Below are 21,534 nucleotides of genomic sequence, written 5' to 3' on the forward strand. Positions count from 1 at the left end.
ATGATTTTAAACCCTCAACTGCGGTAAGTTTTAAAATAAAGTTCTGGACTAAAATGAGCTAACACATCTCAATTATTGTTTTGGAGTAGATGAATAGCCAATAATGTCTTGGAATACTTAAATTATTTGAATTAGTACCGTACATCTAAATTCATAATTTATTTAGTTTGCAAGTCTATTTTAAAATAAAGTTCTATAAAAATTATGCGTAAAAACTAACCTTATTTTAAGACTGTGACATAACCTAAAAATTTTCAAGAAAAATAATACAATGATTGCCTTTTAATTTTATCTTTTAATGTAAGTATGATATTAATCAATGTCATATTCAAAATATTGATAATAACAACATAACAATAATAAATTATGATTCCAGTTTTTTTTTCAAAACAAATAGGCTACGTTTTCCAACTCAATAGCCTACTAAAATGTTCATTCCAAAATCACTCGTTAGGATCAATCATCAATAATAGCTAAATGTAAAATGAAATGTTTATTCATTCATGTTTCAAAAGGTTAGGTTTTGTTTGAATAGGCCTACAAATAAATCGAGACGTATCTCCACAAAATAATTGTTACAAAATGGTTTGGAGAGCATTCTCATTTGAATAAGCCCGCTTCAATTAGCCTAGCTGTCTTCCATTGCCAAAATAATAACAATATAATATTGTGAATTTCCCTCATGTTTACTGCGTTGAAGTCCTGGACTCAAATAAGTCGAGAACTCAATAGACCCCGGAGTTCAGATGATAAACCCGTGACACAGAAAGTCGATTTCGATCCGAGTGCTTATTTTATTCCAGAACTCTGTAAGTTCAGAACTTATAGATCCCGAGCTCGGAAACTGGCCCTTAGTATCGTTAACTCGATAGGCATGGTGTTTATTAAAGGTGGATGTGACTAAATATAGTAATAATCATGCCAGCGGCCAATTTAACAGGGGAAGATACGCTATACACTGTATCAGTCTATTTTTCATGAGTAAGGCCAGGTTGCAAAAAGGTCTGTTGAATTTCAATCAGGATTGATTAAATCCCACAAGAACCAATCAAAGAAGGGCTTTCTGAGAAAACGGATTCTGTGATTGGTCCTTGTGGCATTTAATCGGGATTAATAGTTGACAGACTTTTTTGCAACCGGGTGTATAAGTTAAACTTTAGTTCAATAAGTGATAATTGATGTAATGGTACACCTGATTGCTGACCTGCTTGCAACAGTATAGTGTGAATCATTCACTTCTGTTGTTCAATTTGACCTGTAATATACTCATGCCCGGTTGCTGACCTGCTTGCGACAGTATAGTGTGAATCATTCACTTCTGTTGTTCGATTTGACCTGTATTATACTCATGCCCGGTTGCAGAGTTGTCACATAAAGTTAATATCAGGTATTTAACTTAGAAGCCATAACTCCAATTTCGATGCACAGATGTAAAAGTAAACTACAGCTCCCATAAAACTATAAACGCCCAATTAGACACATGATTTCGTTGCACAGTCGACAGAAAGAGCTTATTTATGTCTCCAATAGCTGAAATAGCCGCCATATTGTTCATCAACTCCATGTGAGGTCTTTTAGGTCTGTTCACAGTGATGTCGATTGAAAATTTCCTCGATGCCAAGACATTGTTGGATAGAAGCATGTACGGAAAAAAGTGAATAGAGCTGCAGTGTGACTTATGTGTGATGCTAATTCGAGATATAGCTAAATGAGCTTCAGCAAACGACTGTGCAACGACCAACCATTTATGTCAGTGACTTTAAGCAATGTTTCACATAGCTATGTTTGATTTTATATAACGACTCTGCAACCGGGCATAAGTCAAATGATTGTGACGCTTGTTCATTTAATAAATACATTGCAAATTCATAATAACCAATCAGAAATTTTAGAACTTATTGTAATACTCGAAGTTGAAAGGTAACTCCTAATCTGTTGGATTAGTTAAAATGGACTGGTTAAAAAAAATATTTATCACAGCTATATTGTAACTATATAAAGAATATTATTATTTATGACTAGCAGGTAACCCGCGATCCGCAATGGTCTAATCAAAAACTTGATAAACTGAAAACTTGGTTTACTGAAATCTTGAAGAATTTAAAATAGACCTATAACCATCCTGGGTAAATTGAGAATCTATTATTATGCAAAAGTTAATCAGTCCAGTAGTTCAGATGTGATGTTGCGTCATTCGTGAATTTCGTATACCGTACGTGTATAAGCCAATTCTATCATTTATTACATTATAGGTAATTCAATTTTTTATTTGTGCAACTTAGGACTAAAGTGACACTTTTTTTCCTGAGTAAGTAAAACTGTTGTATTCGAATAAATCTAAGACTTCAATTTCTTTGAGAGGGAAATAGTCACGTGTTGCACACAATGTTTCTCCTCCATACTATTACAATATAGAATATTATTAGGCTAAGCCTTTTTATGATTTTCTGCTTTAAGAAGAGTGATTCAACATGAAGCACGCTGCACACAGGAATAATAGTAGATTCCATTATCTGCTGCATGAACGCGGTATTGTAAATGTTATATAAATTTGAGTTCCGGAAATTTCCAATTCCGTGTTTCCGCTGCAACTACTGGAAGCTACTATTGCCCCTATGTGCAAGTCATTTCACTTATTTTCTTGCTTTAAAGATGCAATGAAACTTTTTCATACGCTCAGCTTTGAGTTGAAAACTTAGACACAGTTTCACATCTTACAGTATTCTATTTTTTTCGTATTGACCTAATTCAGTGGATTTGGATGATATATAAATTAATAGGACTGTAAAATAATTTTAATGATTTGCAATATGGTGTGAATCATTCACTTCTGTTGTTTAATTTGACCTGTAGTGTACTCATGCCCGGTTGCAGAGTTGTCACATAAAGTTAATATCAGATATTTAACTTAGAAGCCATAACTCCAATTTCGATGCACAGATGTAAAAGTAAACTACAGCTCCCATAAAACTATAAACGCCCAATCAGACACATGATTTCGTTGCACAGTCGACAGAAAGAGCTTATTTATGTCTCCAATAGCTGAAATAGTCGCCATATTGTTCATCAACTCCATGTGAGGTCTTTTAGGTCTGTTCACAGTGATGTCGATTGAAAATTTCCTCGATGCCAAGACATTTGTTGGATAGAAGCATGTACGGAAATGTACGGAAAAAAGTGAATAGAGCTGCAGTGTGACTTATGTGTGATGCTAATTCGAGATATAGCTAAATGAGCTTCGGCAAACGACTGTGCAATGACCAACCATTTATGTCAGTGACTTTAAGCAATGTTTCACATAGCTATGTTTGATTTTATATAACGACTCTGCAACCGGGCATAAGTCAAATGATTGTGACGCTTGTTCATTTAATAAATACATTGCAAATTCATAATAATCAATCAGAAATTTTAGAACTTATTGTAATACTCGAAGTTGAAAGGTAACTCCTAATCTGTTGGATTAGTTAAAATGGACTGGTTAAAAAAAATATTTATCACAGCTATATTGTAACTATATAAAGAATATTATTATTTATGACTAGCAGCTAACCCGCGATCCGCAATGGTCTAATCAAAAACTTGATAAACTGAAAACTTGGTTTACTGAAATCTTGAAGAATTTAAAATAGACCTATAACCATCCTGGGTAAATTGAGAATCTATTATTATGCAAAAGTTAATCAGTTCAGTAGTTCAGATGTGATGTTGCGTCATTCGTGAATTTCGTATACCGTACGTGTATAAGCCAATTCTATCATTTATTACATTATAGGTAATTCAATTTTTTATTTGTGCAACTTAGGACTAAAGTGACACTTTTTTTCCTGAGTAAGTAAAACTGTTGTATTCGAATAAATCTAAGACTTCAATTTCTTTGAGAGGGAAATAGTCACGTGTTGCACACAATGTTTCTCCTCCATACTATTACAATATAAAATATTATTAGGCTAAGCCTTTTTATGATTTTCTGCTTTAAGAAGAGTGATTCAACATGAAGCACGCTGCACACAGGAATAATAGTAGATTCCATTATCTGCTGCATGAACGCGGTATTGTAAATGTTATATAAATTTGAGTTCCGGAAATTTCCAATTCCGTGTTTCCGCTTCAGCTACTGGAAGCTACTATTGCCCCTATGTGCAAGTCATTTCACTTATTTTCTTGCTTTAAAGATGCAATGAAACTTTTTCATACGCTCAGCTTTGAGTTGAAAACTTAGACACAGTTTCACATCTCACAGTATTCTATTTTTTTCGTATTGACCTAATTCAGTGGATTTGGAGGATATATAAATTAATAGGACTGTAAAATAATTTTAATGATTTGCAATATGATGTGAAAGGTCGTTTACTGTTTAATTATCAATTTCCAAAGATTGTCAGTGATAAAAAGCTAAGTGTCATACCCTTCTAATCTACAACTACTGTATCATATTCCATTCAGTTCAGTATTATTCTAACAATGAGACAGTGATGTATGCCCAACTCATGTAACTTATTCGAAATAATTTTTTTCATAAATTCTAAAAAAATAAATTTAAACTTAACAACCTATCTGCTAATAATTATGAATGTTGTCAACTGTGCATTATCATCACATAATCTATTTATTATTGATCAATTTTTGTATTATTCGTTTATTTTTTTCTGTTTCTAGTGTATTTTGATTGATATGGAAGAGAATGTTGTTGACCGATATAAAAGAAGTGCTTTACGTGATTTATTTGATAGTAAATGCTTACTAACCAACCATCCTGGATCTGGTAATAACTGGTCGGTTTTTATTTACTGCTTTTTTATAGTTACTTAAAAAATGTATTTCATATTTCATCTTTATCCAAACTCCTTCAGTTATTTTCAGAATTGGGAATATTTTAATATAATATCTGATAAGATTAATATTTCTAATATCATTCCTCATTCTAATTCAGTCGTCGAAATTTCTGTCTATCTCCTCTTGTAAAGCTACCTAGAAATGTATGCAACACAATTCCTACTGTACAAAAAAATGCATGCAGCAAAACTAATTTGTAAGACTTGAAATTATTGTAATAGAGTCCAGTAAGATTTAGTACCATTTACTAATTTCATTTAAGAGTTTGAATCAATAAATTGATTGCAAGTTATCAATCCTCACCGATGATCTGAATGTTTAATTCTAATGTATTTTAATAGTATGTGCCGGTAATGACTTATATTTTAAAATCGAAGGAAATCACATTGTTGAACAATCTACTAACATTGTTTTCATCGATTAGCCCTAGCTTACAATTGAAGAATCATTCATAACTGTAAGTAGACCTTTTAGACACCCACATGTACACTTTATTTTTGTGGCACACTAGAATATCATATTCATAATTTTTGTATTAATTACACACCAAGTTTGAACATAGTCTGCAAGTTATAGCCGTGTCATTTTTATTATTCGGTTAAATTTTACAAACAGTAATCGGATGTTTTATATATATATATATATATATATATATATAATATATATATATATATATATATATGGTAAATTATCAACCGGGTACATCCGATAAGCAGTTTCACTTACTTGCTGACGTTTCGCCATCATAACAAATGACATCCTCGGAGCGCAGTTTTAGCTACACTGACTCCTGCGTGTGTTTGGAAGTTCTTTCACGTGGTCGAAGGGAGTACCTCCTCCCCTCTCCTTCTTCCACGTGATCGGCCTGGCGCTGCTGCATGAATGGAATTCCCGGAGAAGTGTCTGGCTTTTGTGCTGTGTTGAGAATGATTTTCCAAAGGGAAGAGATATTTGTACTGGCATCTCTTTTGTTAAGGCTCCCGTGTTTCTCTATTTCTAGGGCCTCTCGTACAATCCTAACCCGAAAATCTTGAATGTTGGCTATTTGTTTTGAATTCTTCCTAGAAATTCTATTTCCTAGAAATAGAGAAACAAGGGAGCCTTAACAAAAGAGATGCCAGTACAAATATCTCTTCCCTTTGGAAAATCATTCTCAACACAGCACAAAAGCCAGACACTTCTCCGGGAATTCCATTCACGCAGCAGCGCCAGGCCGATCACGTGGAAGAAGGAGAGGGGAGGAGGTACTCCCTTCGACCACGTGAAAGAACTTCCAAACACACGAAGGAGTCAGTGTAGCTAAAACTGCGCTCCGAGGATGTCGGATTTTTATATATATATTCAATATATTGCTGCAGCTTGAAGAATGTCGAATAAAACATTTTGCTAATATGGTACTTATTGTATTAACTCAGAATAGTTTGGGATTTGCATGCCTTTCACCAATATTCTTGGAAATGTATCTTGACTTGCATTCATTTATAATTCTCTTTAAAAGGTTACTTGATATTATATAGTTACTGATCTCTCAATGAATGAATTGTAGGCCAGATGTGGTTAATGAATTAATTGAAGATCTATGAAATACTGAAGATTATCTTCCTAATGGAACATTACGTAGTTCTTCTGCAAAGAATGTTCCAGGATGCCTTGTTCTACTAGGTTAATATTGATTATCAGGCCCACTAAGAGTCGAATTCTAATTATTAAAAGTATTATATCAAGAATTTTGTAGTCGAACTCAAGCATAAAGCGTTTCAAAGCAACAGTGCTCAACCGATATTTACTATTATGCTTTATTGCGTGGTTTTATTGGAATCTATGCTTTGGTCTTGATTGTTTTTATTACTAAGATTCGGATTTTAAACAGGGCTGTTGGACATTACGAGCATGGGCGAGATCAGTTGAACACCATTCTGGAAATGATTAGGAGATCTGCCGAATGCTCAGACTTTCTGCATGGATTCATGTTGCTGTTCTCCCTTGGAGGAGGGACTGGCTCAGGATTAGGAAGTGCCATTCTGCCTCTCCTCGAGGATAATTTCCCTAATATTGACAGGCAAGTTCACAATCTAATCTAAACATCGATATACTGGAATATTGTAAAAAATGAGACTTTTAAAAAAATTCAATTGTTATTTTTAAGTTGTACAACCGACTAAAATTTCACAAACCCATTATAATTATGTAGTCAGCAAAATGACTACAATGAAACAGCATTGGAATGATGCGGTAAATCATTCCATTGCTGTTGACAAGAAATGAATGGAACACATTACTGTTATGGATCAGATGAAATTGAGTATGGAGGTTCTGGAGGCGGAAAATACTGTTCTAAGAAGCGAGAATAAATCTTTGAACATGGAGCTTGAAGACCTGAAAAACTCTCATCACGGTAAAAAATATACAAAGAATTCAGAAATTAATGACAGAATTATGGAGACACAAACTGAAAAATGTGATGTTATGAATTGTGGTGAAGTTGCTGTGATGGGCAAAGTAGTTCATAGAGTTAAAAAAAACTGAAATAAGAAAGTATTAATATTGTCAGATAGTCATGGAAGAGATATTGGTTGGGATCTTAATGTGAATGAAGGTCATTTACAATATATATATATATATATATATATATATATATATATATAATATATATATATATATATATATATATATATATAAAATAACTAGCAGGGCACCCGTGCTTCGCTACGGGAATTAAAAGATAAAATTATTTCTGTGAAACATTTATAATCTAAATCCTACCAAAATTGTTATAATCGTTTTTGAGATTAGGCCACAACTTGGCATGAAAATTATTAAGTCAAATCATTCAAATAATAATTTATTGATGTGTTGGAAGTGCTCTGTAGAAGAGTAGTCTAATTGCAGCGAATTTTGACGGGGCTTAAGAGTCGCCCTCAACTTTACTCATTGGCAATTAATATTTCCGTTGACAGTTATCAAATTAGCAGTAATCATGTTATTTTTGCTTTAGCAATTGTATATTAAATTCCAAATTAGGTTTATTCGGAATTTGATGACTCTGGTATCCATGGATCACTTGCTTATTCTGGATTTTTGGCATAGCCTGTCGCTTACTCTTTGTTTCACTTATCCAAAAGTGTAAAAGCAGCCAATCCACTGATTCTTTCTTCCATGGAAGTCCATTCATAATAGTATAACATTTATTGCAGCTGATTTCACATGTCCTAAACTCTACAATCATAAATATTAAAGTGGGATCATTTTAATGTGAATTTGCATAAATCCGAATAGAGTTTATTCAATCGCTTTGATTATTGACTACCATTATATGACTTCTTCCTTTGATCTTAGCTTGAAACCAAAAGCTTAGGGATGAAAATTTGGATGTAAACTAACATGTAACTTAATTTAATTTCTATCTAAATTGACAACTTTAGAATTTACTTGTTATCTATCAATATCAATAGGTTTGTCTTGTGTCGTAATAACATCATGAAAGGAAATAGGAGCAGCTGATGGAATATTTTGTTTTTTCGATTTAGTTTTATTTTATTTATTTATTCAATCATTCAGAAATTATACAACTTTCAGAAGAGTACCACAGGCTTATGCCCAAAACGGTTCCAATTCTAATTTATACAACAGTCCAAATGTAGTAAAGGTTATGTGTCACTCATTCTCCTATTACACACTCAATTTACAATTCAAAACACAAAAATTATTTTCAAATTGAAAATACTTCAAAATTGAATTAAATCAATCACAATTAATTAGAAAATTCTAAACTTTGAAAAAACTGATTTAAGCTGATTTTGAAACATGAAAATATCAGGCCTAGTAGCACAAAAGCATGTTCAATTTCAATCAGGTTTGAATTTCATGAGAATTAATCAGAGCAGGGTTTTTTTATAGACGGCTTCTCTGATTGGTTCTCGTGGAATTTAGTCCGGATTATGAATTAACAGACAGTGCAACTGTCTCTCAAGGCCATGGCTGCATACAAAAATAGAGCAACAGAGGAACCAATACAACAGAAGCTGAAGAAATTAGTCGCATTCTATAACCTCACAATGAACATTACATTCCACTACCATATGTTTGGAGAGATCGATTTTAAATTTCTTTTGCTATCATCCGGTCACTTTCTGAACCTATTCTTCAAGATGCTCCATGAATACTGCAATGTTTTAAAATAAAGTCGCCAAATCTGGTAACTCAACTACAGCTACTATGATGTTTTTTATTTGCTCACACTTTCTTACGTTTTCAACAGACTATGGAAAACTTTTTTCTGATCAGCTGCTACTTTTGAGGGACCAATAATCCTTTCTCTTGATAGTTCAACGAATTTTACCCGGGTTGAGACCTGTTCCAAAATAATGTTTTTTGTCGCAAGCACAATATATTCCTGATTCAATCAAAATCGTTAGAGCCGTTTTCGAGATCCGTCCGACATAGATACATATATCCACAAACACACATATTCAAACAAATTGCTTTCTTAGTATAATATTATTGACTTCATTGATTATGATTTCATTCAATGAGAGCTTCTTTCACATAATAATAACAGCTGGCATCAAAAGCAGAAATGTCAAACATGATTGAAATTGAAACAGTAGCGATCATCCTTAGACCAGTTATAGAATAGACACGGCCTATTGTATATTCATACTGAAAGTCGATGAAGCCAACATCTACTGCCATATCTCCAAATCGTGACGTCAGCATCAGATCAGATAGAAAACTTTTCTGTAGAGTTTGTTTACATCGTTTTCCATAGCAGATTGTGTCTATTTCAGCGGGAGCGCAGCTGGAGTTTACCATTTTAATGAATGATAATTTACATATTTCTGTAATAGACACAATCTGAAAGTTTTCTATCCGATGATGACGTCACGATTTGGAGATATGGCAGTAGATGTTGGCTTCAGAGGCTAGACTTCCCAGCGTGTCTATTCTATAACTGGTCTAAGCGATCATCAACATTATTTTCTTCATCTGATCTAGAGTAACCAGATTATAGTAAGATTCACATCAATGTGTCAGCATTGTTTGAAAGGGGAGCATTGATGCTGTTAATGAGGAATACTGACAGTCAACGAACTGTTATGCATATTCTCCAATATTTTTATCGAAAGCTACCTTATATTTTCTTTGGTAAAACAATCAATGTTTGGGAATAATTGATTCATGGGAAAAGCGCCTTACTTCTATGCAAGATATTTTCACATTAGGAAAAGCAACAACAGCTATTTGGCCGTTTTAATAAATAACCCCTTTCTTCCGCCCAAGTTAAATTTTGGCCGAATTTTCTCATTCTTTACAAACAGATTCCACAACGGACACTTCTGAAGTTTTTAAAATACCCCTTTAAGCAGTTTCCGCGATCTGTCGGATTTACAAACAAAATTAGTCTTGATAGAATAGGATCAATTGATAGAAGCAACTCCCGTCATAAAAGTTTGTTTTATGAAAAATAAAAATTATCTATACTCCCAGGAATAGCTCTGATTGAAGCAGCAGTGCCCAGTCAATTTGTTCTCGATGAATGCATTTTAATTGATTCTTCAACTTTGTGCCAACCTAATGAAATAATATCAACTTAATGCCAACCTGACAAAATTATTAATTGGTCGCCAGTTATCAACTGTTACGAATAGGTACTCTCTCTAGATTATAGTTCTATAGTAACATATGATATGGATATTTCAATATTATAATTAAAAGATTTGAAGAAGAAGAATATACATGCTAAAAGACGAACTTTAAACCCTTAAAACCCACCCTTAGAGTTGAAATATCGCCAAAAGATTTCTTAGTGAGCACCTAGGATGTATAAGGAATCTATATTCTAAGTTTTGTTGCAATCCATCCAGTAGTTTTCCAGAAATCAGTGAGTCAGTGAGATAAGAATTTTATAAGTATAGATAAAGATATTCACCAGTTTTGTAAGAGCTCGTATTTTTATGTGAAAATTGAAAAATTAAAGTACTCTTTTTCAACTTTATTTTATTACTCACGACATGTTTCGACATATAAATGCTATTTTTAAGTGAGTGAGTCACTCCATCTTGATTTTATTACTGATGACATGTTTTGACATAGGCTATTAGCCTAATGCTTTTTTCAAGTGAATCACTTAATCTCGCTTACTTAAAAATAGCATTTATATGTCGAAACATGTCGTGTGTAATGAAATGAAGTTGAGAAAAGGAAAGGCTACCTTAATTTTTTATTTTTTCAATTATAAGGATGTAGGTGAAAAAACTTATCAAATTAATTTTTAATAATTTATTTCATTTTTGTGATTCAAGTGCATAGTGACATTCTAAATAGTGATAACAAAAATAATAACCTATGCAAAACTGTTGATAAATTTATTTAACAAAAGTATACTTATTTGTTTAGTCTTGCACAAATGCACATGGAAAAATTATTTACAAATGGACTTTGAATAACGATTTTGAATTGTGATAAATTGACTTTCACTAAAATGTTTTGAAACAGTGATTTAACATTGAGTTTTACACTTTATAGTGAATAATTTATGTGTATTTATATACACTTTTGAGTGCATTCAGCTAATCTTGTTAATTATATAAAAGTATTGATCTTTTCGTTTAATAGGTGGAGAAATATAATACCTTACAGCTTTAAACTCTTCGTTATTGAAATAATCAAACTGTTTATCTTCTTCACTTTTCACAATATTCTCACTAAAGCTAACTTTTTTGTTCTGATCAGCTTCAATATCTTCTGCCATGCTTGATTTGTTAGTTATGATGTTGGATCTCTTACTTTGATCAACCATGCTCCTACTTGAATTATGAACATGAACAACTCCTTTCTTTAAGAATCCAAAACATATATTGTTAAATGAATCATACTTATCTTCTTTTGAATATGATTTCAAATCCTTTTTTGTACTGAAACGCTTAAATTCAATCATTGCTTGCTTCTTTCTTATAGATTTTTTTTCGAATTACGGTTTGCTCCTCCTTTTCTTAATTTCATACTACTTGGCACGATTTTCTTGAATTATAAACAAACTCTTAATTCTTTCTTGATATCCGTTTTGATCAAATTTGAATTTTGGCAATTCTTATATAGAGTTACACTAATCTTCATGAATTTCACTGTATTGCTCTGTTGAGCAATATTTGACTTGAATTTAGGCTATGTTTTTATATCATTATATTAGAGACTAAAATAATAGTGTAATTTTTTTATTTGCTCTTGAAATGATAGTAAATATCTACTGTTAAACCTGTCATTAAAGTCATCAGCTGATGATTTAAAATTTGTAATTATACAGCACCAATACCTTATCTGCTGTGAATTCTTGAAGTAGAATTTTAATTATAATAGGAATAATTTTACAGTAGAAAACTTTCAAAAGGGGAGTCCGATCTTACCAGACGTCAAATCTGCAATATTAGTAGAAGTAAATAAGAAAACAAAAGAGGGTATACTATGGTGAAAGTTTTTTTAAAGAATAAAACACAGACAAGAATAAATAAATGATGAAGTTCAACACAGAGCTTCAGGAAAATTACCATATAAATAAATAAAACAAAGAGTATTAGTTGGAAATAGAGCATACTTCAGTAAATTGAAACTTTTGAAGAACAGGCTCATATGTAGAAATACAAACTCAAAATATATGAAAGCCTGATTCGACCAGTTTTAAGCTACGGCTGTGAATCGTGGACGTTAACAAAAGATGTTTGACAAGAACCATCACGTTTTTGAATGAAAGTTCTGAGAAAAATTTATGGTCCAGTTGAAGAAGGAGAGGAATGAATGAGAAGAACCAATTCAGAGCTCGAGGCATTGATAAAAGGCCAAAATATTGTAAAATTTATGAAGGCGCAATGGCTCAGGTGGTTCGGACATATCTGTAGAATGAATGCCTAAAATAATACCCAAGGAGAGGCTACATTCAAGAAGAAGACAGGATGACCAAGAATGAGGTGGGAGGATGAAGTAAGAGACGATCTCCAAAAAATGGGATGTAGAGGATGGAAACGAATGGCAGAGAACCGATAAGAGTGGAAAGCTGTAGTGGAGGCGGCCAAAGCTCATATTGGGCTGTAGTGCAAAAAAAATAAACAAATAAAACAGTAATTGCTTGTTCTATGATACATTTTTTGATACCATTATATTCATTTGGGGTTTCAATTTATTCAGTCTATATAATTATTAAAATGAGAGCTGTACAATATGATTGAATATTTCAGACTGGTCACTTGCATTCATCCAGGAGTCTATAATGATGTTATTACAAGCCCGTACAATATTGCATTATCTCTTCGCCAGTTGACCGAACATGCATCATGCGTTTTCCCTGTTGATAATAAGGTAAATATAACCTTTCGTTATTATAAATAGAAATCTAAGTCCCATTTTTTAAATTAGATCACTTGATAATGGCTGAATAATATAGCCGAAACATGTTGTGACTAGACAATTTTAAAAAGGGTATTTAGATTTCTATTTTTATTTATATTCAAGAGTAGCCCTAAAGAAAAAAATAAATTTTGTTGTTACAATTGTAATCTTTGGCTAATTTGTTGTGTGATACAATTCTTGAGAACTAAAACGTGAATTCATATGGCTTTTGTTGGTGGGGAGTCCCAAATTATTGTCTAAAGGTTCTACCTTGCCTGAATATAATATAATTTAAGCCGTCAATGGGCCTTACGACTTTCATGAATATATTCATGTTAGAACTAAAATGTGCCATGTGAAGGAAACCCCGATCACATCAAATAACTGTATTTGCAGTTGAACAAAAAATTGAACCGTTGAAACATTATTTTACAAAATTTTGCAAGTTAGTTCCATCTCACTTATTAAAAAAAAAAAAAAACATTTACAATATTTTTTCGTATCTCTAATTTTCTTTCTATTTTTCAGGCACTGATTGACATCTGTAATAAATATAACAAAACCAAAGATAGAATTACTACACATCCTTATAGAGACATGAATAGTCTGATAGTAAAAATGCTTCTACATCTTACAAGGTAATTTAAACGAGAATTCAGATTTGGAGTTTATTTTTAATTAGAATTGAAAGTAGTTAAAGCAATACAAAAAGTGGATAGTTAATAATGCCTACTAGTAGGCTAGTTGAAAGTTTTGTATAATTGCTTTGACTAATGATCAGTCAGAGAAATTTGTTGAATTTGGTCAACTAAATTAATTCAGTGGATAGAAACCTTCCAATCAAATCAACATACGTATAATGCTATGATTTTGTAGTCTCGACATGATTCCACTCCAACATTTTCTTTGAACTTTATCCGCACAAAATATGTACCTTAGTAATATTTTACGAATTTCTATTCTAACGTACATGTGATCTCCTAAAATGAGGGCGGAATAAATGCCACACAACACCGTGAAGGGTTTAGAAAGGAAGACTACTGTACCAGGGAAAGATGAATAATAAAGAGGAATATTCACTACATTTCATAGAATTAATTTTGAAATTACAATGTTCCAGTCTTATTGATTAGGCATTGAAGTTTTTTTAGTTGTCAAGAATAATCACTTAATTTAAAATTATTTATTCTGAGATTTCAATGTGTATGTGATATTTTTTACTTGATATTTCTTCATTTATATTCATTCAAGCTCAATTTGCAGTGGGTCTCGCTTTCCCGGGCCGTTGAATGTGGATCTGAATGAATTGGCTATGAACATGACTCCCTTTCCAGGCCTCCACTACCTCACATCCAGCTTTAGTCCACTTGACTCACCCATTCTCAAGTTAGTATCAAGTTACGCAAAAATTAATTATATCTAGTTCTCTCCACAACTAAAATATATATTAATATCATACACGAATAGGTTATTTATCATCATATTTTTATGAATGAGGTCTTGAGACGGGTGACGCGGCTGAGGTGGTTCGATCTTTGGTGCAAGGAGCTGTCAACCAATGACAAACGCCATCTAGAAGTTTCTGGCAACCTACACGCGTTGTGATCGGCCAGACGCGTTTGTTGGACTCTGTTGGCCTATATTAATGGCGTGTGTCTCAGTCGGCAGTTAGTTGAGAGACCAGAGTCGAATCGTACGATTACGCAAACCGTGACAGAGAAGTAATAAAGTGATATAGACTTGTGTAGTTGTTTATACAAGTTAAGATTGCGATTAATCAAATAGTCTTCCACTACAAAACTATGCTACATCAACAATAATGGAATGAGGAGTGCTGACTATATAAGTAATTAGCTATATAACTCCTCCATCCCTAAAAAGAACTTCGGGGGTAGGGTTGTTAACAATGTTTACATTGGGTGAAACTTTTCTACTTAGATAACGATACAATAGAACAATTGACATTAGAATAAAAATTACATACAAAATAATTGTCCAAAAACTATTTGTAAACTATGTTTGTAGTGAGAATACTTTCTTCCCTTATGGGGGTGTACTTGTTAACAGCAATCGGTTTTTCACATTTCAATTTGTCATTACATAAACTTTCTACAGAACAAATAAAATTTGAACTTGTTATTCTAGTGCATTCACTAGTTAGACCTTCAATTGATATTTCTTTCTTATTATTATTATCGTTTGACTTGAGTAAGTATCTGACCTTAGGAATAATAGTTACATATCCATTTTGAAACATACTAGGTACAGAAAACAACTTGTTTAAGTTATAATTTGATTCATCTACGATTGGTAAGTTCAAAAAGTAAATGATTTGTCTAGACGTTAGTTTACAGTTTACATTTATCAAATTTTCGAATTCCCACATATTTTTCAATTCAGGTTTTAATGGTAATTTATTCTGATAGTAACCAGCAATCTTGATAACCTGATAATACAATTCTTTAGTTGAAATAATGCCAGGATGTAAAACTTTCAATTTGCAGAATTTTAAAGAGTTTTCAATGTCTTGGATCAAACTTAATACTATGTTATATAAAATTTTCAACTGGTTCAGCAAATCTCTAAATTTCTCTAGTTCTACATAGTCGCTAAGTTTATCATTTTCAAATTTAAATTTATTCTCCAACTCATTAAAATTATAATTAACAATGTTCAACGTCTGATTAAATTCAGCAATAAGTTCTGAACTCAATAAATATTGGGCTGATATTTGATCAATCAAACTGTTTTGATTAGTTTTCAAATGTTCAAGTAAATAATCGTATCTTTCACCATCATACGAGTCCAAATTTCCAGTAATAAATTTTATTGCGGCTAATATGCCATTCAATAGTCCTCTTTTAGATCTCTTATCATTAGTCACACTTATGATGAAAATGAAAATGTTCTATTGGCAGAAATATAAAATTACAACATCTTAGAAAATACATAATAAAAGCAATACAAATTTTACAACATGAGTAAATACTATTATAAAATAAAATGCAATGCCAATTGAGTATTTGCATCTCGAGGTACTAAACCTGTTTGAGATGGTGATATAAAATTTATTACAAAACTATAGCGCTAAAACGTAGTTATTGAGGCCGACAGTCGCATATGAAGTGACACATATTACATAACACTATCGATGATTTATCAATTTTAGCTTCGAAGTATATTGTACAATATTATTATATACAAGTCTACATGAGAATACTAATAAAAGTATCTATATTCTCACATTCCATTACAAATCTCTTGACATCTCTCAAAAACCTTGATCGTATCTTGCACTGCCTTATCTCCAAGGGCAGCAGGTTGTAGAACTTTGGAGCCAAATAAGAAAAAAATTTCATGAAGTTACTTTTATTTGGCTTAGGTATATAAGCTTCGTATTTATTTCTCAAATTATTGTTTTTCAAATTAAAATACTCATTGCCATTAACGCTTCTATCAAAGAAGTTCCTGAGCACTTTGTAGACATATAAATTTTTCAATGGAAGTATAGCTAATTCTCTAAAGAGAGGTGCTGTGTGTTCCAACTTTGCCTTGAAGGAGATAATGCGAATGAAAGATTTCTGTAAAACAACTATCGGCCTCAGAGTTACAGTGTATGCTCCTCCCCACAACGCTAGACCATATTCGAGTTTAGAATTTATCAAAGCATAGTATACAGACTTTAATAGAATGAAGTTACACACTGATCTAAAGAGATAGAATACTCTCATGTATTTCATGAGTTTCTGTTTCAAATAGTTCAGATGCTTTTTCCATGTGACTTTGTTATCTAGTACTAGCCCCAAGTATTTGATTTCTTCGACTTGTTCAAGTTGGGGGCAATCACAGATAGTGGTTTCGGTACAAGATAGGCTATGATACCTCAATGGCGTTGGAAAACGGATATTTCTTGAAATACTAAAGATCATGAATTTTGTTTTGGGACTCATTATCATAAAATTGTTTGTAAACCACCATCTCAGCCCTATTAAATCATGCTGCATGTCGATGTGTAATTTTTCTAATGTTTTGGCCCGATAGAAAAGAGCGGTGTCATCTGCAAAGGCAGTAAGTTCCCCCTTGAATGACCCATTGCATAGTTCATTTACGCAGATGAGAAACAATGGCCCCGATAAGACGGATCCCTGAGGAATACCGAATTCGACTGTTCCTACATTACTGAGACTTTGATTGACTTTAGTCTGTTGTGTTCTTCCGGACAAGTATGAACGGAACCAGCTGAGTGCAACACCCCTAACTCCCGCTTCCTCCATTCTTGATAAAAGAAGAGAATGATCGACAGTGTCATACGCTTTCATAATGTCGACGAATATTCCAGCACACATGTCTCCATCATTGAGTGTCCCATATACTTTAGTCATGAAGTCGAGCAAAGCTTTTTCAGTATTCAATCCCTCTCTGAAACCATACTGGTTATTACTAAAAAAATGGTGTTTTGACAAAAAGTGAACTAAGCGGGCCTTGACAACCTTCTCTAGGATTTTTGAAAACAGAGATAAAAGGGCGATTGGGCGATAATTTGTGGGGTCATTCTTGTCAGACTTCTTGTACAAAGGTTTTATTATAGTTTTTTTCAATATCTCGGTAAACAAACCAGAACTGAGACTCAGGTTAATAGGTATACTAAAATATCTTCAATATCAGGTAAAACATGTTTTAAAATAACAGGGGTTACATGGTCGAATCCAGGAGCTGAGTGAATTTACTATATTTCTAATCACTTGGACTGATGTTGGGTGGAAAAAAATGCTATCGCTTATTGAAGTTTTCATGAAAGTTTCGGAGTTTGTGTTATTATTTTGAGGTTGAGAAGGAATATCTAACATTATCTCATATCTAAGACCTCCAGCTATTGTACAAAAAAAATTATTAAATATGTTAGAGGTTAATTCTGAATCGTCAACAATTGTTCTAGTTTTGTCTTTCAATGAAATATTCTGGTTGTGATTTTTCTCATTTCCAATTACATGATTTATTGTCTGCCATTGTTTTTTTGCATTCATTTTTGATATCTAACTTATATTCTATTACATTCCTAGTATGATTAATAAATTTCAAATAGTTTACTATATCTCTTGCTTTACTACCATTATCAGTTATATATTCTGCATTTTCCATTATTGGAATCTTATTTCTAATATTTTCAGATACCTTATCATTATACATATTCAAATTATCAACATGATCAAAAATACTTTTTAGTTCATAATAGTGGATGAAAGTGTGTTTTGAAATCTCTAACTTTGCTGAGTCTAAATCTGATGCAACTATTCCTAGATTACTACTTATATTCCTGAATTCTTCAGCTTTAGAAGAATGATTCGACATACTCATTAGGCAGAGGAGGAACCTGGAAGAACAGGATTTGAATTAGGATCGGTTGTTACTTGTTCAGTTCTCTCATTAGTTTGATCTTTGTTCAGTTTCTTAAACTTTCTAGGTCTTTTTATCTTGGATAAATGAATTTTCTCTCTAGTGTTATGATGTCGGGGATTTATTTTGGCAGTTTTAAGTTCTCGATTCACTGATAGGAGAGTTTCTTTGTTGAATTTATTTTTAGTTTTACTTTGTTTTTGTTCATTCCTCACATAAACTTCTTTTGGAACTTCTGGTAGTTCTTCTCGATCTTTGTTCCTTTCGTTGATGACATGTTCTTTCCTACTTCGGTTTATCCCCTGTATATGGTCAAATAGTCGTTTAGTTTTTTCTTTGTGATTATTAACATATTCGTTAATAAATCTGTTCTGAATGTCAATTTCGAGAATGGGATTAGATTCTATGTGTCCGTATAAAACATCCAAAGGTGTCAGTTTTGTTACCGAGTGAATGCTATTGTTATAAGCAATTAAGGCGTACTTTACTTTACTTTCAATTGTTTCTGTTTTGAACTCGTCGCGATTATTGAATATTCTGATGTGCTCAATTATCGTAGAATGAAAACGTTCGGCTAAGCCATTTGAAGGCGGATGTTGAGTACTTATCCAGTGCATTTTGATTTTGTGCAATTCTGTCAATTCCTTTACTAAGCCATTATTGAATTCACATCCATTGTCGGCAACTATAGTTTGAGGGATACCATGGTGGGAAAAGAAACTAAGCAGTTTGTCTGCTACCTCAACACTGTTAAAACTTGTTAATGGATAGCATTGTGCGTATCTTGAAAAACTATCAATGATCGTGAGAAATTTCTTTTTCTCAAATGTTATACTGCCCACGTGAATAATTTGAAGCGGCCTTGTAGCTGTCGGTGTCAAGTTCATTTCTAAATTAAGTGGATTTCGTTCGTACTTTGTTTTGAGACATATCTCACATTTGTTAATAAAATTTTGAATATAATTTTTCATGTTGTGCCAATAGTATTTTCTTCTTATCTTATCGTACGTTTCTTGTATACCTCTGTGATTCGTTTTTCCAATATGATAATTATCAATAGTTTCTATTCTGTCATCTTCATGTGTTACATCAAGTACTTTAACTTTACATCGTACAAGTATGAGTTTTAAAAATTTAAAACTTTTGACAATCACTGAAGCAAATCTTTCATAGAATTCATTTTCAAAATACAAGCTATATCTAACATTAGGCACTAAATATTCTCTCACGAAGTCAATCACATTTTTATCGAAATTATTCTCAGATATCTCTACTATCATTCTTGTTTTACTATCAACTATTTTATGGATAGTGACTTTCTTTGGGTTATTGCTCACAAGCTTCAATATGACTTGGTTTTTAGCATAGTTAACTGGGTCATCTGAAACTGGTATTTCTACTGATGTGTTACTTTCGTAATTAGAATGTTGCGTATGAGAATTATTTTCTATGAACTCATCTTCAGCAGGACCTATGAAATCTGGTTCATCATTTTCGAATCCTTGAAAAGGGGTTTCGTTTTCGAATCCTCGAAAAGAGGTTTCGTTTTCAAATCCTCTAAATGGGGTTTCATTATCATCTGTACCGGTTTCATTTTCTAATCTTTGAAATAACTTTTCGTTATCATCCACGTTAGCTATCATAGATTGTGCATCCTCGTTAGGTATGAAATTCACTACATTTTCAATGGCTTCATTTATAATCGCCTCAATATCACTGAATAATTTGGGTGAGTTTTGGTTGTGTGTGTTATTATTATTCAACTGAATTCGGGAAAGGGCATCTGCGTTTTGATTTGCTGTTCCTTTTTTATAACATATGTCATAATCAAATTCTTCTAATTTCAGTCTCCATCTTAATAATTTTGAATTTGGTTCTTTCATAGAAAATAACCATTGTAGGGGTTTGTGGTCAGTGAATATTTTGAATTTTCTACCATAGAGATAGGGGTGGAAGTACTTGGTAGCCCAAACTATCGCTAAAAGTTCTTTTTCAATAGTTGAATAGTTCATTTCAGTTTTGTTGAGGGTTCTACTTCCATATGCTCAACGCAAATAAAGCTATATTATTGTTATCATCTGTTGTAAGGTTGAATTGTTTTTCAAAATCAGGATACTGAAGGATTGGTTCGTTAGTAAGGATATTCTTACAAGTTTCAAAACACATAATGTACTCTGGGTCCTGTATATCTATTTTAGCATTTCTTTTCAAACATTTAGTTAGAGGTTTTGTTAAATGAGCAAAGTTGTTAATGAATTTTCGATAGTATCCTAGAAGTCCAAGAAATCCTTTTATCTCTTTCGTTGTTTTAGCGATAGGATATCTTTTTATCGCTTCGACTTTGTCAGGATTTGGTTTAACTCCGTTTGGTGTCACTAAGTGTCCGAGAAAACTAACTTCTTTACGTAAAAATTCTGTTTTATCAAGTTGTACTTTGAAGTTGGATTGTCTTAACCTTTCAAATACTTGTCTTAGTCGATCAATGTGTTCTTCTAAACAAGTTGAATAAATAATAATGTCATCTAAATATACTAAACACAATTCATTTTGGAGTCCTCTTAGTATGCTATTCATGGCTTTTTGGAAAGTGGGTGGACCGTTTTTGAGACCGAAGTGCATTCGTTAAAATTCGTAATGACCCGTGTCTGTAGAGAATGCAGTTTTTTCAATACTGCTAGGATCCATTTCTATCTGATGGAAGCCAGAGAATAAGTCTAGGGTAGTGAAGTACTGTGCTCTTCCTAATTTGTCTAGAATATCCGTTATATTAGGAAGTGGGAATTTATCGTCTATAGTCTTAGAATTCAAACCGCGATAGTCAATTACAACTCGAAATTTCTTTTTACCAGAAGCATCTTGTTTCTTTGGAATGACCCATATTGGTGAATTCCAAGGTGAATTGGAGGGTTGAATTATTTTTTGTTC

General features: G+C 32.6%; 2 protein-coding genes across 3 annotated transcripts in view; one reads left to right on the forward strand and one right to left on the reverse strand.

The window, feature by feature from the left end:
• Positions 1–21,534, reverse strand: part of LOC111049658 (Bardet-Biedl syndrome 4 protein) — a 69,089-nt gene that overhangs the window by 28,090 nt on the left and 19,465 nt on the right. Inside the window, exon 1 of one of the 2 annotated variants that reach the window (XM_039421423.1) lies at positions 5,563–5,626. The exons of the other annotated variant lie outside the window; for it this stretch is intronic. The gene's annotated coding sequence lies outside the window, so the exon portion shown is untranslated. Of the gene's footprint in view, positions 1–5,562; positions 5,627–21,534 lie in introns of those variants that run through there. 2 annotated transcript variants of the gene reach the window in all.
• The window catches only part of LOC111049663 (tubulin epsilon chain), a 47,851-nt gene that overhangs the window by 5,091 nt on the left and 21,226 nt on the right, over positions 1–21,534 (forward strand). Inside the window, exons 3-7 of the mRNA XM_022335796.2 lie at positions 4,660–4,775; positions 6,707–6,895; positions 13,065–13,185; positions 13,744–13,853; positions 14,479–14,601. Of these exons, the coding sequence (XP_022191488.1) occupies positions 4,660–4,775; positions 6,707–6,895; positions 13,065–13,185; positions 13,744–13,853; positions 14,479–14,601 (659 nt within the window). The remainder of the gene's footprint in view (positions 1–4,659; positions 4,776–6,706; positions 6,896–13,064; positions 13,186–13,743; positions 13,854–14,478; positions 14,602–21,534) is intronic.

Source organism: Nilaparvata lugens, chromosome 2 (assembly GCF_014356525.2).
Source record: "Nilaparvata lugens isolate BPH chromosome 2, ASM1435652v1, whole genome shotgun sequence".
Taxonomy (NCBI): domain Eukaryota; kingdom Metazoa; phylum Arthropoda; class Insecta; order Hemiptera; family Delphacidae; genus Nilaparvata; species Nilaparvata lugens.